Source organism: Solea solea, chromosome 9 (assembly GCF_958295425.1).
Source record: "Solea solea chromosome 9, fSolSol10.1, whole genome shotgun sequence".
Lineage (NCBI taxonomy): Eukaryota > Metazoa > Chordata > Actinopteri > Pleuronectiformes > Soleidae > Solea > Solea solea.
In genome coordinates this window covers 1,853,685-1,870,514 of record NC_081142.1, presented here as the reverse complement: position 1 = coordinate 1,870,514, position 16,830 = coordinate 1,853,685, and the positions used below count along the sequence as shown (strand labels likewise).

Below are 16,830 nucleotides of genomic sequence, written 5' to 3'. Positions count from 1 at the left end.
AAAGTTGATATGATTAAAAATATGTAAATTTTCCATGGGACCAGTGTGGGACTTGTCTGATTACATTCCTGACAGCACATGTGCTGACATGAAACCATCACTGGTCTTTGTGGTGATTAAGAAACTTCAAATATTCTCATCAGATCCTATTTTAGTTTTATTCATTTTACACATATTTACCACTGTGTTATCATATCATATTATTGAAGAAACACAATTTAGGAGAGAAAGTAAAGTCAAAAATATAATGTGATATAATGATATAGTGATATAATAAAGCCAATAAATGTTATGGTGGGAGACATACACAGAACAATCCCAGAACAGTAAAATAAATAAACTGAAAACTAAAAAAAAAAAGAACCACACAGAACGAAAAACCACATGATGGTTCCAAAAAAATGTCTCCTACAGTTTTGTGAAGTTGTAAGTTGAACCATAATACTGTTACAAAGTGCTTTAAAATAAAAAATACATATATATAATTTAATAGCAACTGATAAGTAGAAGCCATGAAAAGTCACATTCAAAAGGGAGGTATTTTCCTCTCAGTCTGGGAGCCCTGATTTGAAATGACCTTTTTGTTTGAGCCAGAAACCTGGGAACGACCAAGGAGGCTACGGGAGCAACATAATCCCCAACAGGTAAACTGGATGTGATGTTTATATATCTGGGTAAATGGACAACAGTGTGATTGACAGCTGATATCATCCATAATCTGTATTTCTGAAAGCTTCAAAACAGGAGTTTGTTACCTCATGGTAATAACTAGTGACATCAAATAGTGAGACTGCAAAATATTACAAACTTTTCATATTACACTCACATCTCCCGTTTCCAAGAGCATGAGGGAAGTACGGTGGTCTTCAATCACCAGAAAAGATCGAAACACTCTTGTGCTGTGTTTCCACCGAGTGGAACAGTCCGGTTTGGTACAGTATGATGTGCATTTTTTTTGTGTTTCCATTAGGAACCAGAGTACCAGAATAACCAATGTTTTGGCTCCCTTCCTTTGAGGTACCAGAGTCAAACAGAATGGTCCAGTCGGGGTGGATCTAGACAGTCAGCCGACAGACAAACATCGAACCCTTGGGAAGTCGTTGTCATGCCATCAGACACCACACACACCCTGCAGCTATTATTGTCAGTCCAAACGTAAGCCTGACCCAGGACTTTACCATTCCAAACCGTACTGTACCGTGATGGAAACACAGCATTCTCACAAATACACTGTATATTAAAGCTCACATGACTTCCTGTACGGACGATGTGATGTGGGGCCTTCAGTCATAAAGCAGCTGCAGCCTCACAGTCCCTGTGTGGGACAATACAAGGAAGGCTCTAGATGCCGTCACCACTACTGTGCATTGTCAGTGACGGGAGAAGAGAATGGGCCGAGTGTGTGAGAACGGGCATCACTGTTCCACTGTGAATGAGCCCTCGCATGTACTCAAATCACCCACAGATATGAATCAGACAAACCCACTTTGTGAGGCACGGTTCTTGTACAAAGTTGTATCATAAATGTATATCGACAGTGAACAAGCAGAGGTTTCACACATTTACATAATTCTAGTTAGTGATGCAGAGTCACACGGACCGAGGAGGAAACAATAAGAACTTTGCTGATCGGACCAGTGGGAGAAAGGCTAAACCATGTGTGTGAGTGTGTACGTGATACATGCTGCCCACTCCTGCACCAGCACGTAACCCAGACGTCACACTGCATGTCACACACACACACACACACACACACACAGGGTGCCCCCAGCTTTAGCCAGAGTGCACCCTAAGGCCAGGGAAGTCTTTTCTCCGTCAGAGATCCAGCAGTTTGTTTTTTATCAATTCTTCTTGCTAACTATTTATCATGTTGTATAACTGGACAAGCTCCAGTTCCCAGGCTGAGCTGCTCCGGTGTCCCTGGGGGTCTCTGGAGCTCTGGGAAGCCCAGAGGGGCAGTGGGAAGGTTGCGGCCCCACACGACCTCTGGCTCTGTCCCAGGAGGATCGGAGTGTTGGTCTCACAGCAGGAGTGATGTCACGTCTTTCAGGGGGAAACGGGACGTCTGACAAACATGGCAGCTGCTGCACGATTGACAGATGAGCGGAGGAGCACACCTTCAAGTTGAGATTCAAAGTTTAGAAGTTCTTTGCTTTAAACGGAAATTGTTTGCCTTTTGTAGCCATAGGCTCTTGACTATCTGTACTATAGGCAAGGGCCTTGCATTATGGAGGCCTCCAGCTTGTGCAGCCATGTTAAGGTGGTGGTTTGCCTCTTTGCAGAGTTCACGCAATAAAATACCACTAGTGCTGGTACAATGGGACAAGGACTTGAATGCAAGTGATGTTTGATGCAGTCTGCAGTCTCACCACTAGATGTCACTTATTCTCACACACTGGACCAAAACTAAATATTTAGTATTCATATCTAGTACAAAAGATCATCGATGTTGGAGCTGCTTCACAGAACAGCCTCTCTCTTTCTGAACGTTTATTATACTGAAAGGTTATTATCATATAATAAAGACAGAATGATGCCGGTCTAAGATGACTAATGGCGTATTTCCACCGGCTCTACTCGCCTCGGCACGACGCGGCACGATTAGGTTGCATCTCCACTACAAAAAAAGTACCTACTCAACGTGGGCGGAGTCATCACTGCACGGCTGCAGGAAACTGCGGTGACTTTTACATGCGATGTTTTCAGTGTAACTGAATCAAATCACTAGAATCTGGTCGGCAGGGTCTGTGATCAGTAGTACTGTCCCTAAATACACCAGACTCCTGGTAGTTGTTGGGGATTAACTCCTTGTTAAGTGGTTTTAACTGATCTACAGTTCAGTTCTGTGTCAGACGTCTCTTCCTGTGACCAATCATCGCATAGTACCTGGTACCAGGTAGTACTACCAGGTTAAACCGTGCCGTGGCGAGGCGAGGCGAGTAGAGCCGGTGGAAACACGGCAAAACTGTTACTACTTTAAATACAGTTTGGTGGTTATGTTTCACTATGGATGACTTTTCATAAACAGTATGTATTCTAAGTAAAGGTAAAGGAAAGGTATCGCAAGTCTTTCCTCCCTGCTGCAGTCAGACTGTACAACCAGCACTCAACTGCTTCCTTCCCCGTACGATACTGCAAATAATAACACTGTCATCCTTGAGTGCACTTGTTGTTAATGTTTACCTTCTCTTTCTTTATTTCCTTACCTTATTTCAACTTTTCGACGTTGTTGTAAATGTACGCTGCTGTAACACTACAGATTTCCCCATGTGGGACGAATGAAGCTTTTTCGTATCTTAACTTATTTAATATATCTGTCACAAACACAGAGAAGCAAAAGGACGATGATTCTCTCTCTGGAAAGTTGTTGAAGTGGTATAAAATACACAAACCTGTTTCTATGCGGAAAGGATATTAAATAAAGCTCTCCTCTCTAACAGGACAATCCCTATTCCTTCCTCTCGGACGACTAATGACGCAGTGGCACTTGGGAAAGCCCTCGATGAGGACTAAACTTCTTTTTTTTGAATTGTTTATAAATGGTTCCTGCCATCACTGGACTTCCTACATCTCTGTGTCCAACAAAGTTTGAACAGAAAGCAGCGGCACATGCACACGGCTGACAAAAACAGGAGGCGCACCGCTCGCTCTGTTATTGCACCAGTGTGGGGAAAACGCACATTCCAGGAAATCTCCCACTTCCTGCCTCCAGCCTCCTGACTCCAGCAAGGCTGCTGTCCTCCTCATACCTGACTGTGGCTGTGGAACCTTGCTGGCCCTGGAGCACGGTCATAAAAAAGAGGAGAAGAGAAGCAGATAGAGCAGGAGAGCTGGATAAACTCTGAAAAACACAGACACATCACAGTGTGTGAGTGCTGGGTCACAGATTTAATGTCTCACTGTTTACATCCAAGATAAGGAGGTCATGCATCCCAAGAAAGTGTAGGACACCAGAGAGATTCACTTGAAAGGACATTATCTCCTCTGTGAGTGGCTGAAGGAGAGACAGACAGACAGACAGACAGACAGGAAAGAGTTCACGGTATCATTCAGAAACTGAGAGGATCCACACTCAGGCTGAGAGACGGAGGACGAGTGATGCAACGAGCAATCTTATCCAGACATCCAGAGAAGGAGTGATTTCATATTTCAGACAAGAAAGAGACTCAGCGTTTCCTGTCAACTGTAAACACACAACAGAGCTGAAGAGAGGAGTCGACATTTCACCCAGAAACTCAGCTCTAACGTTAGAAATGGAGAGGGATTTTTCTGCTGCTCAATCTAGTCCAAATCAAATGTGTCTGCGCCTTTTCTTTCTTCTTTACTTGTGAGGTTGTTTGTGTGTGTGTGTGTGTGTGTGTGTGTGTGTGTGTGCGTGTGTGTGCGTGTGTGTGTGTGTGTGTGTGTGTGTGTGTGTGTGTGTGTGTGTGTGTGTGTGTGTTAAAGGCTCTTATCGCTCTTTCATTTCACCGCATGTTTATGTGTGGTTGGAGGTTTTGTGTTTCCAGAGCATTCTGCCCAGTAGAGGGCAGAGTTCATGAACCACACGGTTTGTCCAGAGTCAGCAGGGTTTTATATTCATGTTGCAGGGTCAGGATGATCTGCTGTAACTCCATACGCCAAACGCAGCCAAAGTAGTTTAAATAGGCCTGTTTAAGAGCAATGAAGCAGGGGGACATGCACTCAGCGGCGGAGTGTCTGTTGAAGCACTGTAACAAACAACAGTGATGGATAAGGACACGCCGGGTCATCCGTCATTACACACAGCTGCATTTTCTGTTTCTCTTTCTCTCTGGCTCTGTCTCTGCTGTGGTCAACTGAAGCCTTTGTCCGGCAAACAGCCACATTAAAGCTCTGTCTGCTTCTCTCCCCCTGCTCTTATGTCATGTCTCTGCTCCTCACATCTATTGTCCTGCCTGTTGTCGAGCTCTCTCCTCCCTGTGTGTGTGTGTGTGTGTGTGTGGAGGGGTGACATCATTAGTTTCCAGTAAAGTCCAGAGCTGCAGACAGAGAAACACCCCCGACTTCTCTGCCTCTTCCTCCTCCTCCTCCTCCTCCTCCTCCTCCTCCTCTGCACTTTACATCAACACTAAAATCAATGTGCACGTTTAAAGTGTGTTATTCTGTTCTGGTGTTTTTAAGTTCCGTGTACATCAAATCTGTTGCAAAGCATTTAAACTTCATTTCACACTAGAACTAGAAACTAGAAACTACTTGCGCTCACTTGTTTCCACTTGATGCTACATTTGGAGAAGTTAGGATAAATGATAGAAGCTCCACCATCACACACACACACACATTATGCACACGCACACACGGCCCCTCCCCTCTCACAGGGCCTCAGCCCTGACACCCCTTTAGATCTAAGTCCCACTAAGCCTGGAATGAATCCGTCTGGACTGGCTCGGTTGTCTGTCTGACCCCTCCCCAGCTAATGAGAGTCGGACCATCTGTTGCCCAGCACATGCATGTTACCCAAAATGAGTCGCATGCTGCACGCAACAAAAACACCACCACCCACCAATGAAACGTGTAAAACCCACAATCACACCAGAACATTTGTAGGGTGCACTTCCTTCAGCCGTCCGTGCTGCTATTTCAGCCTGTACTCTGTGAAAGTGTCGCATCTCACGTCTTAATTTAATTCAGAGTGATGTTTTACCCCAGTCTGGAGCTACATTGTGTTACATTGGTGTTACAGTGAAGTGTGATGCACGTGCACTGCAGGAAATGAAACTGCGTAGACGATGCACACTACAACCAAAAGAGGCAGTGGCACAGAAACAAGCGTTTTGTTGCCATGAAACAAATCAAAATAAAGGAATTATACACTGATAAACCATAACATAGAGATAGAGAAGAGAAGAGAAGAGAAGAGAAGAGGAGAGAAGAGAAGAGAAGAGAAGAGAAGAGAAGAGGAGAGGAGAGGAGAGGAGAGGAGAGGAGAGGAGAGGAGAGGAGAGGAGAGGAGAGGAGAGGAGAGGAGAGGAGAGGAGAGGAGAGGAGAGGAGAGAAGAGTTCAATAGTTCACACAATGAGCAAACACTAGGCGTCAGTGGAGAGAACAAACCCAAAGATGTGCAGCCCCCTGCCTGAGCCAGTAGGGGTGAGAGAAAAAATGGGGGACAGAAGGAAGGAGCTGACGTAAAAATGAACAAGCCACAGAAAAGTGACAGTGAAATTACAGTTCACTGTGTTCACACAAGTATGTACTGTATGTGTCCACTAGCATCACTAATGGGAAAGCATTTCAATGAGTCTCTATTTGATAAACACTTTTAAAAATGATTTTAGCTACAGGTTCATTCACAAATATATTCACAAATAAAGTGTGAAAAATGGGAGGAATTTTCTTGGGTTGACATCAATCAGCCAAAAACATTAAAACACGTAACTGGTTGTCATGGCTGATGGCTGAAAATGCTTCACATAATGTGTTGTGTCATTAAAATGCTATCAGAGCGTCCCACTCTCAATATTAAAAAACTCATTTCTCTCTCTCCTGACACCTGAAACAGACTTACTCTTACACTCAGTTTCACACATCGTCTCAAATGTGCTCATTTTTATTTCAAATAGACAACGTTAATGCTCACATGGTCGACGGGGAGCGTGAATCTTATATTTGTACGCGTAAATCATCCATCCATCGTCTACTGCTTTATGCTCCACATGAGGGTCGCAGGGTTGCTGGTGCCAATCCCAGCTGACATGGGGTGAAAGGCAGGGCCAACATACAGAGACAAATAACCATTAGAGTGTCCAGTTGGCCTCTGCATGTTTTTAGACCTGTGGGAGGATGTGAACCAGCAACTTTCTTGCTGTGAGCCTCTTCTTACAAGCCCAACTCTCTTCCACTTGGCCACACGTTGCCACAGGAGAAACTAAGTGTATCATGTTGTAAATGTGGCAGATTTGGCCATAGATGCTGCATCCACTGATATGATATTATATGATACATAATAGCACACAGACAGATTAAAGCATGTGACCGTGACATACACACTGAAGAAAAACACGAGGGAATAAACACATAAAAGTATTATTCAAGCACATTTACACAGACACAACTAAACGTTTAATGCAGGACATGTATCGTGTTCCACTGTTGGCACTTTCCTGTGTTTATTGAAGATTTTGGCCTCAACAGAATCATGATAGTTAGTCATATGCTGACGAGAAGTTTGTGCGAGTGCTGACCACTCATATTAATAACTGGACAAACACACACGTATGCAAAGTTCACAAAAATGCAGCATTAGCCAGGACGCATGACTAGGATCAAGCTGGCGAGGTTTTTTTTTGCGTGTGTGTGAATCTAGCTGCACATGTGGCCTTCTGTCCCCTCCCACACACACACACACACACACACACACACACACACACATATGTATGCACCACAGCAAAGCACACCCCCATTACCATATGGTGTGATGCATTTCTGCCCCAGTTGCTGCTCTGAGATGAATGTCTGCCATATTGACTTTTCACACCCGTCTCATTATGTGACCTCATTAGGACCAAATTCACAATGTCGACCTCTACAGAGACGCAGGCGACCAGACAACGTGACACGCTGGGGGTCATCCAGCGCGCACATGCGTGTAAACACCATCTTAACAAAATGAAAGTGCAACCAAGAGCCAGAGATTTTAGAGAAGTTTGGTAGTTTGATATTTGTGCAATCTTGAGAGCGAGGACATTTATGTTAGAAGAAGTGACAGAAGTGCATTTCTGTCCCTTCAGCTTCATTTACAGATAAATAAAGTAACCCAGTCCTTTCCGTTTCTTCTCAACTTCCCAGATGTTGCAAAATGTTACAGAGACTATTGAATATTAGTTGTTATATGACTCTTACAGAAAACCATGCACACATTATTTTAAGGCCAAAAGGCAATAAATAGTTTAGTATTTTTGCATTTTAACATGATCCCTGTGACACAACCAGAGGCAGGTGCATAACAGCTCAGCAAAACATGGCAGCAAACTGGTACAACAGAAAAACAAGTTTTGTCCAACACGTTAAATCTATGTCAACTATATCATGCTGTGAGACAGGAAACTGAGAGTTTGTGTTACTTAGTAAACTGTTCACTCCTCGCCACAGATTCATCACAAAACTAATTTTACGGTACTGCTCTGCTGCTTCGATTAGGTAAACTCGGATGACTCTGGTGTTTGGAAACATTCAAACTAAAATTAGTGCTGGATTTGTAAATCCACAAAAGAAAGGTGATGGCACAATCATGGCAGAAACAAAATGACAGGTTTTATTTACAGTATGTATCCCTATTTATCCCTTTAAGGTACATATTAACAAACAAAAAAAAAAGCGGCATAACTTGTCTCAACCAGATGAATGAATCAGTGTTGACAAGTCATCAAAACACATGACAAGCAAAAAAGAAGTTGAGAAGTGGAAACTGAGACGTCACAGAGCTTCGGCCTGAAACGTGCACTTCTCGAAAAGACAAGAAAGAGGAAGAAGGAGCTGCAAACTCAGCTCTCTGACTTTTGTTCAATGGAAAACAAGCTATCATCGAAATTCTGCGCAACCCCTTCACCCCCCCCCCCCCCCACCTTCCCTCCTTTTCCTTTCCTTTGTCCCCCTTTTCCCTGTACAAATGCTACTTCTGCTTTTCTAAAGACTAAGGTCACTGAACTGTCCTGCTGCTTATTGTATGCCCGCTGTTCATATTCCCTGCAGTGGAGTGTTAATTAATGGACCTGCAGCTTAAACACATTTCCGTATCCCTGCATAGAGAGACTAAATGAATGCACACTTGAGGAGCAGTGAAATGTCCTGTGGTAACCTCCTGAGATCTGTATGTGTGTGTGTGTGCGTGTGTGCGTGTGCATGTGCATGTGCATGTGCATGTGTATGTGTGTGTGTGTGTGTGTGTGCAGCTGTTGACACTTTCACTTCTGTGCAGCTGGGTTCAAACCCGATCATGTTCCAAGTGTTTCCTACTTGAATCACATCCACTAACATCCGCATCACAATAAAGTTTATTTATATGTGATTTTATGGATTATTAATTGATGTTACAGATAACAGATAACTATCTGTGTCAGTTATCTGTGTCAGTTGCCACATCTCTCTCTCTGTGTCCCTCTGTGTCCATGTCCTCAGTGGACTGCTGATAATGACTGACACCTCAGCACTGCTCCCTCCTGTCTGACCTGGACTGTGGACCTGACAGCTGTCTGTAACAGCACAGCCCGGTGATTAGGGCGAGGTAATGACTCTACTTGATGCATTTATGACAGCCACGGTTTCATAACCTCATGCAGATGGACAAAATGTCACTGCACAGTTGGGACATAAGAAAGCAGTGAAGACAAAGTCTCTGTCCCTTTGAGCTGGCGGGGGGTGAGCACATGAACTCTGTACATGCACTTGTTCTTTGTACATCTTTGACATGAGTGCAAGATGCAAAGCAGATCATGTCCTGAGGCTCCCAAGAACAGCTATTTATATTAATTCACAGAAAGGAAAATGTTGTTTGAAGCTCCTTAAATCAGTTATGGCCAATTTATAGTTTGCTATTCCACAAGTATGTGATTACGATGTAAATGTGTTTGCAGACACTAAAGCTGTAATGTAATTATATAAGCATGGCTTGGCCAGACAGCAATAGTTGTGTTTGCTACACACAGAACATTAGTGTGACACACTACACAATGCTGTTGCTGTCCATATCTGTATATATATATATATATATATATATATATATATATATTTATATATAGACATATATACATATATATATATATATACATATATATATATACATATATATGTATATATATATATACACATATGTACGTATATACATATGTATGTGCCTTGAACACCCATTTTTTTGTGCGATATTTTAGCAGCATTTATCAACTCAACTCTGCACAAGTGTTAGTGAGGTTAGGGTTAAAAAAGACAGGGCTAGGCAGCAAGTTACAGACAATCATATAAAAAATAAAATAAATAAATGTGTGATATCGAGTGTAAACGTCTACCATGGGAGTCAAAGTACAATGCTTTAACCACTGAGTGAACTGCTGATGGAAACCTCATTGAGGCTAATTAATGAGGACACATGAGACAATGAGGTACCAGATTGCTGTTATTTATACTACCACTAAGGGTGTTTCTTTAAGGGTTCTTTAAGGGTACTTGTGATTCGTCATTCCTGCATATCACCTTTAGTTGTGCTTCATTGGAGGACAGTCTGCTCACCTGCGCTTGTAAATCTTCACAACAAGCACCACAGAAGATCAGTCAGGAGTTTGTGAGCAAATCTTGGTAAAATAGAAGAGAACACCGAGAAGTTCCAGTACAGAAAAAATGCTTTGGGGTGAAAGGGTTAGATAAGAGGGCCAATGCATATACAACAGTGTACATGTGTTGAAGAAAGAAAGGGAGGGGGAGTGTTTGTGAGACTGCAGCAATACTTATAGATAGCAATCTTGTGACCACAAGCCACTTGAAAGATTGTGTTACATAAAATAATTTAGTCATGCTAAAGGTTTCATTTGTACCAGTAGAAAAACTGGGCCATTTGTCGGGTCAATGCTAACAACAGGCAGTTGTTTGTTACAGAACAGTAGACTACCTTCTGTTAAAACTGTAAACTGTATTATAAGGCTTGGTATGGTTAGATATGGGCCCCCCCAGTCCCCCTTTGTCCCCTTGAAACTGCCCTGTTTTAAAAGTTGAATAATTGTGCCACTGTAACTTTCCTTTGCAATTATATACATTTATGAAAAGTCTTAAACCCTCTATAAAATCATCCTCACTGCTCTGTCCATCCATCCGAGAGGACATTATAACACATTACTATAAAAAAACCCTCACATGGAATCATCATCTGCTGTCATGCAGAGTTTATGAACGTACGATACTGTTTGTCCACTGCAGAGAGTGTGAGAGTCTGTAAGTTAACCCCCAGTCTTCTTACCCCTCCAAACAATTGGCGGAAACAGTGGGAGAGAGGGGAGAGGACACGACAGCCAGGAAGTCAGCTAGGCAGAGACTTCCCAAAACTCAAAACATACATAAAAACACCAGTGTGACAGTCATGTGACAAAAGCTCACCCCCCGAGGAGATGTTGCTATTAGACGAATCCTCTATTAAAGCTGGAAAAGCCGGAGCATCACCAGAATGTGTGGTGTGAGAGAGAAACAGACGCCTGCACCTCGTCTATGATCTGATTTCAGTGCGGAAGATTCAGATGAATCACAGAGCAGTTCTGAGTTTCTATGGTTGTTATACTAAGCAGACATAAATCCAGGTCCCTTCAATGGAAAATTCTTAATTCCAGCATAGGTAACAACTGCCTAGGCTGCAAAGCAACCATTAAAAAATGAAAAAGAAGTCAATAAAAGCAATAAAATGCATGATAGGAGATTAAACTACTGACTTGGGTCAACTGATGCATATAAATCAAGTGTGTCTGTCCACACTTGTCTTAGGGGAGGGACAGTGTTGCATTAGTACTTACAGTCCAATACTACTTGAGTTGGACTTGAGCACTGATAACTGCAGCTTTGATAGCATGAGGATTCTAAATTGGAACATAGAAGACGTTATTGTTAGATCTTTGTAAAAGTTCACATGACTGAACATATAACTCTGAGATATTTCTGTGTGTAAGATTGCTGTAACATTAGCACTGCTTGTGGGTTTGTAATCCTGCAAATGTGGATGTTTTTTTTGCATTGTGTTGTTTTTTACACAATGTTTACACATATGATGCTACATACAGTAAATGTCATCAGGGATTTTACACAGTAAATACATAGGAAACTATGCAGATACATTTACTTGAGCACTGGAGTCAATCTTGGAACTTCACTGAAGCTGTGTTTCCATCATGGCACAGCACAGTTTGGAATGGTAACACACAGGGTCAGGCTTGTGTTTCGTACTTGCCAAAAAATGGAACTGTAGGGTCTGGTTATATTGGTACTAGAAATACACAAAACTAAACTGTTCCACAGATCTAGACTCTCTTCTTGCACTCTGCCACTCTCACATGGAACTCGAGGTTTAATGACTTACAGCAACACTATATGTTTACATGACATTAGAACAAAAAAGTATTATTCTTTTAAAATACGGACTTTTAAAATACATGTTGTCATGTTAGTCATGTTAGGTGCACCACAGTTTCTGACCCTGGCCACTTCCTGGAAATAAAAGAAGAAGCCAGTTCACAGAAGAATAAGACGACTGCGACACAAGCATGGCAAAACCCAGGCTGTTACAATGTTTTTCTGCTTTGTCGGCTTAAAAAAAAGGGTTATTTTTAAGTTGGTGCAGGATGGTAGGAAGACTTGAATGCTGCTCGACATGCTAACAACTAGCCACATGCGTCAATCAGTAAATCTATTCCCCACAACTGCTCATATTGTGGGACTGAACAGTGACTTGACTGGAAACGTACTGACTGTGACGTGTGAGGTTCATTAATCCGTGAGCTGCTGGCTCAGACCGTCACCACAGGAGCAGCTGATCCAAGTTTGTCGTTCACAGACTTCAGTCTCACTTCTCACAAAATCTCACAGCGTCATTTCTTCTTCTTCTCCAAATACATTTTCACTTTGACCTTGATACTGCAACTGAGCTGCTGCAGCAGCAGGTTGCTTGCTGGTAAACGACAAAGTAAGAATCTGTGAAAACTAAAAGTACATCATTTTGCATAAAGTAAAACTTACACAACATTGTTGTGTGTCACTCTCTGATTTTGGCACTTACTGTATTTGAGTCAGTTTTGGTTCTTGAGAAAAATAAGTGATGCTTTTTCTGTGAACTCTGACCACTCAGCAAGACACACACACACACACACACACGCACACACACACACACGCACACACACACACGCACACACACACACACCAATATGCAATAGCTGCAGTGAATTACAATTACTGCTTTTCACAACCGGTCAGCTGTCCGTGCCTCCAAAGGTAACTGTCTCTTAGGCATTACTGCACTGTGAGTTGCCGTCTTGTTGTCAAACAGAGGAGGTGAGAAAGTAATTGCTCATTTCTGAGTTGAGCAATGAAAAAAAAAGTTTTCTATTGGGTTTTCTTTTACAGGACAGTTTACAGAGGAAAAAGAAAAACCACGTGGCTACCAGCCGGGTCAGAACCACACACAAATAGGTAAAAAATATTTAAAAAGGAGATTCAAAATCAAGTCAACTGCACTTATTTGAAGCCTCCACCAAAATATAAAATGTATACTGAATAATTCAGATAATAATAAGCATCGACTCCAGTGAAACAGAACAGTTATACAATGTGTGACAAATGATAAAATACAACAATAATGATGATGAATGAAAACAGAAATAATCTGAAAAGCTTTGAGATGATAATTAAGGCATCTTTTGAAACACTGATATATCCACATGTTCCACTGCTCATGATACATTTAGTAAAAGAGATCTGCAGATGGACAAGTTGAATACAAATTGCCCAGTGAATCCTCAGTAATATCCCCCTTATTTTAATATATTTCATATTTCATAAAAAATAAACTTTTCACAGACAATGATGTCATAAATAGTAAGAATCTGCAGTTTCTTACATAAAAGAACAGCAGGTAAAGTGGATTCTGAAACAGTAACAGGTAATTACAATATTCATGATTTTTAAGGTGATTTTAAAAATGTTCTTTACCAGAATTGTGATATTTACGAGCTTGATGAACAGTAACAGCCAAAAGTAGAAGTTTCCAATTTATCTCAAAAAGAAAAAAAAGGAAGTTGTGTATATCAGTATTATCTGCAATCCTGGGGTTTTGAAAATCCTTTTTTTATTTCAGTTTCATTTGAAAGCTCACATCTGTGCTGTGTCATGTTTTGAGAGGCTCTGCAGCATTTTTATTTTATTTTCAGTCAACACTGAGTCGGCAACAGCTAAATAAAACACTTTATATTCTCGTTGTATTTATTATTGTATTTGGGCAGCTAATATCGCAGTAAACTTAACATGTTCACATGTTATGAACCAGTGTCTGGTTTAATTTAGTTAGATCTCACACTCACTGGCTGACATGTGATGTGCTTTGATTTTGGAAATACTGTTAGTGGCCTTTTGTCTCAAAAATCATTCAACAAAAAAACTTACAATTATCAATAATACGACACTTCTAGAATCACAATAAAAGAGAATTACAATACAAACTCAATCTGCCCCAAAGTAAGATGAAATCAAATAGTGACAAAAGCATATTGTATAATACAATGACTAAACCTCATTATACAAAATGTACTTTTCTAGCTTTGATTTACTTCTCAGCTGCAGTTAGAAACATTCTGTCACTCTCATGTACACAAAAAACACACATTTAACCATAAACACCTCTGCATTCTCACAGTCACCACAGACATCCCGTCAACAGACCTTGAATGTTCCACAAACATCACCAAAAACTCTCCGCTCCCTTACTCTATCTCCACATTTATACATCTAATTTCTGTAATCTTCAAAAACACTTCACCTCCCATTCCCATCCTCGAATCACAATCCAAACCTTTGTTACCAAACGTTACCGCACTCACTCACAACCCCCCAAACAACAGCCGGCACAGGAAGGCCGTGCATGCGAAGGCCAACATCTGCCAGAATGTTTAACAACACGGAGACTACCTGTTCTTCCCTGGAATAAAAACAGACTCTGACACACAGACACAATCATCCCACCACAGTTCTCCAAATGTCACTAAATTAGTACCAACACCTCTCATCCAAGATGCTTTTCACAGCTGAACTGAAGTTGCTGATTGATTGACTTTTGGAGAACTATGGACTTGGACAAATGAGAATCTACTGACCCAGTGTCGGGGGCTGCTCTCTGGGTAGCGAGGCTGGAACCTCTGCAGGGCGACGCCTCCCTCCCCCTCCAGCAGCAAGGTGCAGTCCAGGTCGGGGCAGTGGTTGTTGGAACCAGCAGGCCAAGACATGAGGGTGGCCAGTGGGTACTGTGAGATCATGCTGCTGACCACCTGGATCAGCGGCATGGGTGACAAGGGTGGCAGTACATACTCCAGTTTGGACAGCAGGGTGGATGGAGATGTCTTCAGAGGAAAGTGTAGCTGATGTTTCTTCAGGATGAAGTACCTTCCAGATGTTTTGGCCACCTCCTCCTCTTTCCTCAGTCTGGCTGTGAACTGTCTTGTCTTCAGCTCAGATGTGTGACTGGTGATAACCCTCCTCTTAACTTGTCCACCTCAGTCTTTTCCCTTCCTGTTTTTTTCCTCCAAGCACGCGTGCTGAACTCAGCTTCCCAACTGCTCACAACCACATGAGTGATTAAAGCTTATTGTCTCTCTCTCTCTCTCTCTCTCTCTCTCTCTCTCCCTCCCCCCTCCTTCTTTCCCTCACTCCCTACATTCATCACAGCATGAGGGGGGAGGAGTTAAACCTTGATGGCCCCACCCCAATTTAAAAAAAAAAACAACCTCTGACTATAGAGGTTGACTGACTGTGGAAGAATGTGACGAAGAATGAAAGAAAGGCAGGAAAGCTGCGACACAGAGAAGGATGTTAAAGAGGAGCTTCTAGGAATTTGTAACAATGGATGACATTTTCCAATAGTAATTGGTGAATTTTAACTTTTGACCTCACTTATGATCTGCTGAGTCCCAAACTGCACATTCTGCACAAGAATTCAAACATTATTTTCATTGTAATGGGCTGTTTGCAATAAGAAATCATTGTACTTTCCTTCCTTCCTTTGAGTTATTTTTGAATTTGTTACCATTCGTTACAAGAAGCGTGTTGTTGATGCAGCGCCACGACTATACAACATGTTCTTTTCTTTTCTTTTTATGTTAAGAATAGTGGGCGGCGTCATTAAGTCACTCATTCAGTTCACTGTTATACAGCTTGTTGACATTTGAGATTGCAGGGCAAAGGTCAAACCTTAATAAATATGTAACACTTATGAGGAGTATGTATGAGTATGTGTGTGTGTGTGTGTGGGGGGGGGGGGAGTGAGAGAATCAAGCTAAGTGTGTAAGAATCAATCATGTGTAAAACACTGTTTCTGCTGTGAGGAGGATTATCCGGGACCAGGCAGTGCTCACACACACACACACACACACACGCACACAGACACACACACACACACACAGGTTGTGCAGGGTATCCATGGTCAATGCATTTCGACAGCCTAACTAAAGCCTTATCCCCAACTTCAAGCAAAACCACAGTTCACATCTCAATCCTAACTTTAATCAGAGGCAGAGTTATAAGAGTTTAAGAGTATAAGAGAGTTTATTTGTTTATTTATTTATTCACTATCTGCACCTTATCGTTTATATATATATTTAAAAATAAACCGGACCTATGGACACCTTATTTATTCACTCTTGTCAAATGTATGTTAAGTTATGTTGATGTCTACGTTTCATGTACAGCGTGTGTTTGAAAAAAACGGAGTCAAATTCCTTGTATGTGTTACATACTTGGCCAATAAAGCTGATTCTGATTCTGATTCTGATAAGTTTTTGGGGCCAGGTCATTCTTTCATTGGCCTACAATGACAGTATAAGGCTGCTGCTAAAAGCTCCAAGAAGCTGCAGTGCTAGTCTAATATTTGTTAAGGTTGGTGTACCCACCTTAACCTGATATATAGATCTATGTGTAGGTTATCTGACTCTGTAAATGGTATTATTTTAGCCTTTACCAACTCTGAACTGAGCTCTGTCAGATTCTCGTCTAGAATGTGGAACCACTGGCGCGCCAGCCTGTATGTAAATATATGATCAGTGTGTGTGTGTGTGCGCGTGTGTGTGTGTGCGTGTGTGTGCACATAT

At 41.9% G+C, this 16,830-nt stretch overlaps 1 protein-coding gene across 1 annotated transcript in view; it reads right to left on the bottom strand.

Moving 5' to 3' along the window:
* rgl1 (ral guanine nucleotide dissociation stimulator-like 1) overlaps positions 1–15,284 on the bottom strand; it is a 31,252-nt gene extending 15,968 nt beyond the window's left edge. The window contains exon 1 of the mRNA XM_058638811.1: positions 14,845–15,284. Coding sequence (XP_058494794.1) covers positions 14,845–15,030 — 186 coding nt within the window. The 5' untranslated portion in view covers positions 15,031–15,284. The remainder of the gene's footprint in view (positions 1–14,844) is intronic.
* Positions 15,285–16,830: the final 1,546 nt, after the last annotated feature.